This window comes from Limulus polyphemus, unplaced genomic scaffold, assembly GCF_000517525.1.
Source record: "Limulus polyphemus unplaced genomic scaffold, Limulus_polyphemus-2.1.2 Scaffold2074, whole genome shotgun sequence".
Classification (NCBI taxonomy): domain Eukaryota; kingdom Metazoa; phylum Arthropoda; class Merostomata; order Xiphosura; family Limulidae; genus Limulus; species Limulus polyphemus.
The window spans coordinates 113644-125205 of NW_013667684.1; the positions used below are offsets into that span (position 1 = coordinate 113644).

Sequence of the window (11562 nt, forward strand, 5' to 3'; positions counted from 1 at the left end):
GGACCTAACCGATTACTTAGTGTATCTGAGAATATCCCAAAAGTTTTCAAATTCGATGACGAGGAACCCACTTTGAGACTAATAATGGCTGGAGACGGCTTGAATTGGTAATTAAGAAAAACTTTAATGTAAGTTTAACATAACAGCAAATGTACAACGTTTCGACAAGGTTTTGATACCTGATGATGACAAAACTTTGTCGAAACGTTGTACATTTGCTGTTATGTTAAACTTACATAAAGTTTTTTTTTACATTACCCATTCAAGCCGTCCCCAGCCATTATTAATCCCAAACGTTTAAGAGATCAACAACGCGAAATGTGATTTAAAGATTATGATTGATATTGTAATTCATAACCCGAAATATGGCGTTAGTAATTTTTTTAATCTTGAAATATTTTAGTAACAGATACATCTTCTAAGTTCTCACAAACCTAAGTCCAGAAGAAATAGTTTTATTCACTCAGACATTTCGCTTCTTCAGGAGCACACTTACTTACCATTTTTTGAGTTTTTCGGTCGTCAAATGTTTTTCTTCTAAAATCAAATGTTTAGTGCTCTCTAGTTTTTTATTGTACTAAGTAAAACAGCGGAATGTGATAACTTCTACGCGAGACACTGGACACTTAACAATACTCTCTATCTATCTGTTCCGGCAAACTTACTTGGACTATTTTCTCTTGATGTATCTAAATACATCATTTTTGAAATCTAACTTTTCCACTAGACCTGGTAGTTAGAATGTTCTTCTCGTAATGTACGGGTCACGGGTTCGAGTCCCCGTCACCGAACATACTCGCCCTTTCAGCTGCCGGACTGTTATAATGTGACGACGGTCAATCCTACTATTCGTTGGTAAAAGGAATAGCCCAAGAGTTTACGATGGGTGGTGTTAACTAGCTGCCTTCCCTCTAGTCTATCTCTACGAAATTAGGGACAGTTAGTGCAGATATCCCTCGAGTAGCTTTGCGATAAATTCATACCAAACTTTTCCACTTCAGAAACGATGGAATACTCTGGCTAGGTGATCTCAAATAATGCTTAAATTATTAGAAGTGGTTATTGTTATTGACCTCTAGTCAATAAGTCAGATCATTACCAATACCCAGTGACCAGAAATACGGGCTTAGTATTTTTCTATCTTTTAATATTTTGCAAACAGCTACACCTGCTAAGTAGGTGGGCAAGGATCAGCCGACCGAGAGCGTTGTCATACATATGAAATCTTATAAATCACAGATAGGCTAATTTAGATCCTTGCTAATTTGAATATTCCAAGTATTTTACTGGTGTCGATCGTGAAATTTCTAATGATGAAAGGTGGTTAATCAGCGGAAACGAATTCGTTCTTAGATCATATACATGATTTTGTGGAAGCGAAATAAAATGCATGCATGCAACGTTGTTCTCCACATAACACCTAACATCTAAACAAGCACATATGAAAAAACATAATCAAAAGAAATCAGCACAAAGCTACACAAAGGGCTATCTGTGCTCTGTCCAACACTGGTATCGAAACCCGGTTTCGAGCGTTGTAAGTCCGCAGACATACCGCTGTGCCACTTGGGGGTGCGCGATTTGAAGCGTTTCAATTTTTGAAATCAGTTAGTATATAAAGTATATATAATGTTATATGAAGTTATGTACATCGAAATTATTTATAAGTATTTAGTTGAATTGATGAGGAATTAATTGTATTTTTATATATTTAGGGTAGAATATCATCTTCTAATAGAGCATCTTATGTCTGTCTGTACACTATATATATACATCAAATACGTTATGAATGGATGGTATATTCCTTCTATAGTTTAACATAACCCTGCCATGTTGTGTTAATTATCTGAAGTGGTATCTCCTGCACTGTTGTGAAGAACATAAAAAATTATTTTCCAACGTTTCGTAATGCTTTAATATACAGTTTTTTAGAGTTACATTCCCGTTTTTTAAAGCTGAATGTTGTTATAACAAGTACGTTGGATAATAAAAGTGGTTTGAACATTATGATGCAAACAGTTCAAATTTCGCGCTATTTTTATGCCACATTTCATTTTAATTGAACATAAGAAGGCTTTCTTTATATATAGACTCTCTGAGTATTACGTATATTACAATACGTGATGTCCAATAAATAGTTGCGAACATTATGAAAATTAATTTCCTGAATTTATTTTATGATTAATCATGTATGCATTTGATGTTTATACAGTCATTAATTGTAAAGTAACTGTTTACATTTATATAGATATCCAAGAAAAATATAAGAAATAAAGTCAATAAAGAGTTGTCACAGTTTTTATATCTTAATTAAAAAGGATCCTAAAACTTAATGAAACTTTGTAGGCTTGCACTAATACATACGTAACAAGAAAAAACAGTACATCAGACTTACAAAGTCAACGTGAACTGGTGGTCTAAGCCTGGATCAATCGTCGCGTCGCTTAGTTAGTTCATAACTTTTACGTACTCATATTGCAAGATTTACTTAAGAGTTCAACAGTTTGTCAACACAATATTAAGTACAAATAAACGTATATATATATAATTATATATTCATACATCATTACATATTATTGACTAATAACAGTTTCTTTTTTTAACTCTTCAACATTGTTAAATCCCCTCCTTAAGAATTTGATGTCTTTATCGATGAGTTCGTGTTTCTAAGTTAAGTTTCTACTGGGCACCTCAATGTGATTCCCATTACCTCTGCCTTGATAGAATTGGTATGGGCTTGTAAATAGTAGACTTCCTACGGGCATTACTGTCTGGTGTCTGCGGCAAGCTGACTCGAGGGTGGGTGTGTAATAACTGCAGCCGCCCCGCTAACGTTAACTGCAAAGCTTGGAGTCCCGACTCAAAGTTACTGTTGGCAACCTTGAAGTGAGTGGGATGATGATTCACACACGACAGAAGATTACCGCAACACACTCTCGAGTTGAGCGCTAGGGAGGCACAGGAGCCAATTGTGCAAGGGGCGGCCATTCCAGATCTTAGGCCCAACGGTTGACGAGCACCGCCCGATGAGCTGGTCTCAGTTGTCCCTAATAATCCGTCCATAGGGTGAAAGTGACCTGGCTCAGGCAGAGCCATCGGGCCATTAACAAGACTAAAGTAAGCTGCTGGGCACTTAAACATTGTTTGTAAGGAAGGGTAGGGATGAGAAGGCCAACCTAAATGCTTGTCCATTCCATGACCTTGTCCAACGGTCAGTACTCGAGGAAGCGCTGGAAAAGCCTCACTGAAAGTGAGTTTGAAGGTAGCCAGCCTGTTTCGTGAAGACACTGTGGATCGCCGCCGTAACTTACCCGTGGTGCTACCAATAAACACGTCATCACTGGACGGGTCGAGCATCCAGTAATTACCCTTACCTGGGTCATCATAGTGGCGGGGTACTTTCACGAAACATTTGTTTAAGGATAGGTTGTGCCGAATAGAGTTCTGCCATCCCTGCTTGTTCTCTTTGTAATAGGGAAAAGTTTTCATGATGAACTCATAGATGCCGTTAAGGGTCAGGCGCTTTTCAGGACTTTGACGAATCGCCATCATGATGAGTGCGTTATAGCTGAACGGTGGCTTTTCGTACTTAGGTTTATTCTGTTCCTTCTCATCCTTACTATTGTTCTTACCTTCGTAACTCTTTCCCGGTTTCTGTAACTCGTCTTTCTCACACGGCCGGTGGATGCCATCTTTATCTGCAACTAGCTGATCAAACGAGTTTTGATTGTGAATGAAGTCGCTGGGAGAGTTCATGCCTATGGTTCGGTTACGGACGATAGTTTCATCGTCGTCCATTTTGATGATACTACTGATAGAGAAAGACGTCCGTTCCGGAGTGCACATTATAGCCTCTGACCCTTGTAAGCGTTCTTTACTTTCCATACGCATCGTTATTGTTTTCAACGCAATCGTGCCGGAAGATTTCTTGTTGGACTCCACAATAATATTCAGTTGCTTATTTTCCTTCTTGGTGACAAGCTGGTCGCTTAGGTAACTTGCTAACTTCCACTAACAATGCTAACTTTCAACATTAATTCTAGCCTTTCTATTCTTGCTGACAAACTGGTCACTTACCTAACTTGCTCACTTCCAAAAAAACGACAATAATTTCACCATTACTTATGGCCTTTTCCTTTTTACTGACAAGCTGATTGCTAAGCTGTCTTACTAACTTCCAATAATGACGCTAACGTTCACAATTAGTTGCAGCTTTTCCCAGTAACAGATCTAGATTCTATTATGCTCAACACTTACGTTAACTGAGGGGCGGGGGTATTTTCATTCTAGCGAATCGCTGATCAACAAAACCACCCAAAGCGGCAGGGAGATTTTTTTTTCTAGGTAGACCAATAGGAGTGCAAAGAGAAAGAGCATCGATACTTTGAATTAAATATTAGGGCGGAGTTTAATACACTTAGAATTAAAAAAATTAAAGGTTATTAGGATACAGCGGACCTTAATATGTGGGACAGTCTATTACAAATGTTGCTTTGAATTATATGGCTATTCCTAAACGGGGCAGATATCTATCTAGTCATCTGTCCTTTCGTAAGTTCGAGCTATAGTCTCATTTATATAGGTAACCCGTTTGGCCCAGAGAGAAACTAACTTCATCTCGTTACTAACTGTTTCTAATTCTGAATAATCTTGGGAACATAAATGGATTTGAGAGAATGCTTGAATATTCTAAATCTGAGGTTGAAGTATTTACACCGGAATCACCATTAGTTTTATAACAAAGTTCTATATATAAGATCTTAAGTTTTACGCTGTTTCTTCTATCACACTAACATTACTACTGTAATGAAAAAATTCTGTGCTACATAGATAAAGAGTTACTTCGAAGAACTTACTGTATTATCATATCATGTATATATATACATAGAAAGACAAGTTTTCAAGAATTTCTGGATTTTCATTGTTTCGATTCTACGTCATTTGGAACTAACTTGGCTAACTAGAAAAACACCTTCTTTGTAGCTGGTTTCAGTTTTGTTTATTATGCTTGTACAAAAACCAAACAAAATATAAATGCTGTATATAATATTTGAAATGATGAAGATGTTTTAATCATACTATGGATTTTAAAATACAGCTTGAGCGGTGATAATATGAATTATTTTTCCCACTAAATAGTACTCTAATTTAAATTACCAAGACGTTTTTATACAGCGTCTTTCAGCAGAAATCTTCATTGAAATAAGTTAAAATTATATTTTAATTCAGTATTATCGTTAAAATACTAAAAATTAATATAGTATAATTGAAGAATATATTTTAACATGTTAAAACCATTCACTGTTTAAAGTTACTCACGAAAGGAATGCATAACATTTAAATGCAAACTGTTTCAAATTTGAAAAACGTATGTTTTAAATACGAAATGCAATACTGTCTCGCACTTATATAAAGAGCATTGTAAAGCTTCAAACTGAAGTAAAAAAGGGTAAGACAGCGTTCAAAATGTACAAATAACAGCCTTATAAACATATCACACGTTCTTTGTTGGAATACTAGTTTAAAGGTCGATACTGTTATTTTTGTTTTTAGTGTAACCGAAACGTTATACAATTTCAAGACAATAAGAATAAATTAACGAAGGAAAACATGCTTTAAAAATAACAGAATGTTAGCAACACAGACGTTCACTTACATATTGTCTTAACATGCTATAAGCTCTATTTCGTTGAAAAAATACGTTTGACCAAGGGTAAATAAGTTAAGTACTTAATACCTGGGCTAGTTTATTAAAACTCTATTAAATATGATTGAACAGACTACTTACGTATACTATGTCTCGTTAAATAAATGTCTCGTTGAATAAATAAGTTTTAACGTACTAGTTATATAAATTCTGTCCCGTTAACGAACCTTCGATTAAACGAAATTAAATCAGCTTGCTTTGTTAACATTATTTCGTTAGTGAACACTTTTAAAACCAAGTGATTTAAATAATGCTCTGCATGTAAAAACTTGGTTAAGCCAGACAAAATAAGCTACTTCCCAAGAAATAAAACAGGGTTCGATTCCGCTCGGTGGACACAGCTTGAAGTGGCTTTGCTATGAGAAACCACACACAGATTCCAAGAAATAATCATTATTGCATTAATGAACACTTTTAAAACCAAGTGGCACAGATTTAAATCATGCTTTGCCAATAAAAAATTTTGATTAAGCCAGACCAAGTAAGCTGGTTACCAATACATAAGAATTATTGCATTAATGAACACTGTTTTAAACCAAGTAACACGGACTTAAATCATACTTTGACGATAAAAATCTTGATTAAGCCAGCCCAAGTAAGCTGGTTACCAATACATAAGAATTATTACATTAATGAACACTGTTTTAAACCAAGTAACATGGACTTAAATCATACTTTGACGATAAAAATCTTGATTAAGCCAGACCAAGTAAGCTGGTTACCAATACATAAGAATTATTGCATTAATGAACACTGTTTTAAACCAAGTAACACAGATTTAAATCATACTTTGCTGATAAAAATCTTGATTAAGCCAGACCAAGTAAGCTGGTTACCAATAAATAAGAACTGGTGTATTAATGTAGCTATAGCTACTTAAATATCCCTCATTAATGAACACTTTATAAAACTAAAGTTATAGCTTTCTAAGTCAGACTTCGTTAATGAACACTCGATAAAATCATATTAATGCAGCAGTCACTAAGTAAGTTACACCTTGTTAAAGAACATTTAATAAAACCATAAGAATTAATCTTTATATTCCTAAGTTGCTGCTCGTTAATGAACACTTGATAAAACCGTATTAATTATGACCACCTAAGTAACACCTCGTTAATTATTGGCGTTGTTCTTTGATTAATTTTTCAAAACTGCTTTAAGGCTACATGCGATAGGAATTCCTAATTTTGAAGTGATAGACTAGAGGGAAGGCAGCTTATCAATACCATCTGCCGCCAACTTATGAACTACCGTGAACAAATAGTGGAATTTGACCGTTAATCTTACAACGCACACACAGCCCGAAAATACGTATCGCGATTTTTTAAATTTTTGTGGTGACGGAATCTAGAGACTGGTACTTTAACCACTGAGCTGTGCTCAGATCCACTTTGTTCATTTGTACTTGATAATACCATATTAAGTAAGTTAAGACTTACGTTATAGCTTGTTAATGAATACTTGATAAAAGTATATTATTTAGCTATGAACACTCGATAACACCGTATTCATTAAGTAATGACTTCCTACATTATACGTCATTAATGGACACTTGATAAAACCATATTAATTAAGCTATAACTACTCAAGAACATCTTGCTAATAAGCAAATTAATTAAACCAGATTAAACAAACTATAGCTACCTAAGTTAGACTTCTTTAATGAACACTTGGCAAAACTATATTAGTTAGCTATGAATACCCAAACAACACATCTTTAATCAACAAATTATAAAACAATATTAATTTAACAATGACTATCTATGTAATACGTCCATAACTGTTATTGTTGGTGTTTGACGAATTTTGCGCAAAGCTACTCAAGGGCTATTTACGCTAGCAAGTCGTAAGTTTTAAGTGAGAGACTAGGAGTAAGGCATCAACAGCCAATTCGTGGGTTGCTCTACTCGAATTATGGGATTTGACTGTCGCTCTTAGAAAACAGCCACTACCCTAAAGTTCCGAGAGCAGTTTTTAGGGTTTTTTGGGGGGAGGGGGGGTAGTAATGACGCCAGAATCGCGGGATCTCGGATCCACAGTCGGGTACGCTAACCAAGGGTTGTTCTTAACCCCACCTTATTAATGTAAACCCTATTAAACTACGACTACCTAACTTACACCTCGTTAATTAACCCTTGACAAAATCATATTAGTTAAACTTTGACTTTCTATGTTACACCTGACTGAGGACATTTAATATGAATTAGGTTATATGTACCTAAGTTGAACTTTGTTTGTGCACACTTAAAATAACATCAAATTAATTAAACTATGGCTATTTAAGTTACATCTCCTTACTGTACACTTGATAAAACGATATTAATTAAAGCACAGATATCTAAGTTACGCCCCCCAGTGGCACAGCGGTATGTTTGTACATTTATACTGCAAAAAACCGGGTTTCGATACTCGTGGTGGGCAAAGCACAGATAGCCATTTGCGTAGCTTTGCGCTTCATAACAAACAATGTAAGTTACACCTCATAAAAGAGCACTTCATAAACTTATATTTATTAAGCCAAGACTAAGTAAGTTATCCTTTTTAAATAAACACTTCATAAACTTATGTTTATTAGGCCAAGACTAAGTAAGTTATCCTTTTTAAATGAACACTTCATAAACTTATATTTATTAAGCCAAGACTAAGTAAGTTATCCTTTTTAAATGAACACTTCATAAACTTATATTTATTAAGCCAAGACTAAGTAAGTTATCCTTTTTAAATGAACACTTCATAAACTTATATTTATTAAGCCAAGACTAAGTAAGTTATCCTTTTTAAATGAACACTTCATAAACTTATGTTTATTAGGCCAAGACTAAGTAAGTTATCCTTTTTAAATGAACACTTCATAAAACCATATTAATTAAGTTATAACTAAATAATTAATTTCTCATTAATTAATGTTAATTAACAATAGCTAAGCTATTCTTCTTTAATGAACACTTGATAAATTTCTATTTGCACTAAATGAATGACATCTTGTTGACGAACACTCGATAAAATCGAATTAGTTAAGGTATGACTACAAAATTCACACGTCGTTAATAAACACTTGTTAAGGTATGACTACAAAATTCACACGTCGTTAATAAACACTTGTTAAGGTATGACTACAAAATTCACACGTCGTTAATAAACACTTGTTAAGGTATGATTAAAAAATTCACACGTCGTTAATAAACACTTGTTAAGGTATGACTACAAAATTCACACGTCGTTAATAAACACTTGTTAAGGTATGATTAAAAAATTCACACGTCGTTAATAAACACTTGTTAAGGCCATACTAGCTAAACTACAGATACCTAAGTTACACCTAATTAAAGAACACTTAATAAAATCACATTAATTAATCTATGATCACATAACTCAAACGTCGTTAATAATTATATTATTAAACCATACTAATTAAGCTGTGATTACTTAAATGACGCCTCTTTAATGAACGTTTGATAAAAAGATATAAGATAAAAATATCACAACCTAAGTAACCTCTCGTTGAAAAAATACTTGATTAAATTTTATCATTTAAGCTACAGCTACCTAAGTTACACCTGATTAACAAACACATGATAAAACCATACTAATTAAAGTATACCTTTTTAACTTATATCATTAACGAACACTTCATTAAACTATATTACTTAAGCTATGACTACCTAAATTACACCTTGTTAATTAACACTTGATAAAACTATATTATTAAACTATACCTAAATAATGCGTGATTAATTGATATTCTATTAAACCATGTGAGTTAAACATGGCAACCTTCGAAAAACCATATTAATTAAGCTATATCATCCGTAGTTACACTTCATTAATAAACAGTTGAAGAAACCATATCAAATAATCTATAGCTAAGTTACATTTTGTTAATTGACACTTGATAAAACTATATTAATTAATGAATAGATAACTAAGTTACATCTCGTTAATTAAATTTTGATAAAGTCATATTAATTAAGCTATGACCACCTAAGTTTGATCTCGTTAATGACCACTTGATAAAAACCGTACAAGTTAAGCTAAATCCTTAATCTTTGTATTGTAGTCACTAGTTAAATCTTACTACATACTCATGTATTTAAGTTATGACTTCTTAATGAGTATTTGTTGAATAAATTTAAAGAGCTTATTTGTTAGATTATGATCCATTAATGAAGCTGATCAGCTATTTTGAATTAGCAAAACATAATCTGGCTATTAGCTCTGGTGGATGTAGCAATTAGCTCTCACCTACCGTTATGGTGAGTGGTTCAGAGAACCATAGATTTGGTGTGACATGGTATGTGCTGATAATTATAAATCGATTCGAGGTTGAGTTTTTAATATATACTGAAATTTCCAGAACTTTACTTGGTCTTGCTGTATATCAAATGATCCACAGAAAGCCATCACATCAGCCTGTTAGCATCAAATCATTCTTATGAATGGTAACAAATTAACCGTGAGTGAAAGGTATGTCTCTGACTTAATCTTATTAATGTTGTGTGCCAGATGAAGAGAGTTGTCTCTGTTCTGGGTTAAACAGTTGGTATTTTATGGACTGACAAACTGCAGAAATTGTCAGCCTATTTTGCAACAGATGGACTGTAGTTTTGCAGCAAAACAATCCAGTACGAGCCAGATTTGTATCATCATTATGTAGCATTGTAATATGATAAAATATCTATGGTGCAGCTAGTGGTTCCCAGGGCTCTATAGCAGAAGATACTTCAGAGTTTGCGTAATTCAAGAACTGTAGGTTACCAGAGAGTGTACACACGTTGCTATGAATATGCAGAAGTCATGTTTCTGACGGAATTCTTGTAAAGATGTCGAGCACTGGTGTAGACATTGTTTGTTACCAAGAGGAAAACCCACATCAGAGAAAATTCTGATAAAGAGTTATTGTAGATTCTTCTCTCTCGAGAATCATTCTACATATAGCTAGTCCTCTGTCTAAAATTGGGAACAGTAATCCATATATATACTGATTGATATAAATTACCTCATCAAGTGGTCAAATGTTATTCATTAGTTGGCACATTAGCACATTTTATCATAGATGTGTTAGATAGAGAGGTTCTAATGAATCAACAAGCTAACTTTAATAGTTAGTCACTTGCTTAATTGCTCTTAATGTTAAGTGTGTGGGGAAAATACACACTTCATCATATCATACTCAGCTATATGATTTGGCATAATGGGCAGTACAATGTCAAGTGTATGACTGATAACTTTGTGAACACTCATCAAGCTATAAGTTATCGTGAACAACAGTCAATTGGCTGCTTACTGATTCTCCTTATGTTTGGGTGAGAAGTACAGTTTTTAGTGGATCTGATGTATGACCACACGCACATTACAGCTGTACTGCTGTGTTTACAATAGTATATAGAGAAACTACATTTAGCAATAGCTGATACACATGAACTTGCCTGGAGGTCATGTGTATGACGGTGTGATAATTTTCGTCAACAAGTACCAAATATTTAGTATCGTTTCAATTCATGACAAGGTATGCCGTTGAGTGCAAAGATGACAGATGGATGGACATATCTTTCATATATTCCCTGGGAACTATTGTCTCTTACTTTTCTCTGATATTCTAAGTCTTATTTGATGGTTTAATGTATAGGAGTATGTGTAAACTGTATGTATTTTCGCTAGGTAAACTGTTCTTTGAATGTTACATTTGGTTAAAAGTAAACAAGTGGACGACGGGTGCTGCTTATTGGTTGCCTTCACTCTGGTCAGCAGTTCTAAATTACGACTAGCTATGCCTGATCCTTAGGGTCTCTGACATGATATTTAGTACATATGTCGCATAAAGTGCCGTTCAACTTGAAAACACTAAATACTTTACT

At 34.2% G+C, this 11562-nt stretch overlaps 1 protein-coding gene across 1 annotated transcript; it reads right to left on the reverse strand.

The window, feature by feature from the left end:
• Positions 1–2706: 2706 nt before the first annotated feature.
• On the reverse strand, positions 2707–3891 carry LOC106465854 (fork head domain transcription factor slp1-like). Its single transcript, XM_013926097.1, has one exon. The coding sequence runs from the start codon at positions 3889–3891 to the stop codon at positions 2707–2709; it is 1185 nt and encodes a 394-aa protein (XP_013781551.1).
• Between the last annotated feature and the right edge of the window lie 7671 nt (positions 3892–11562).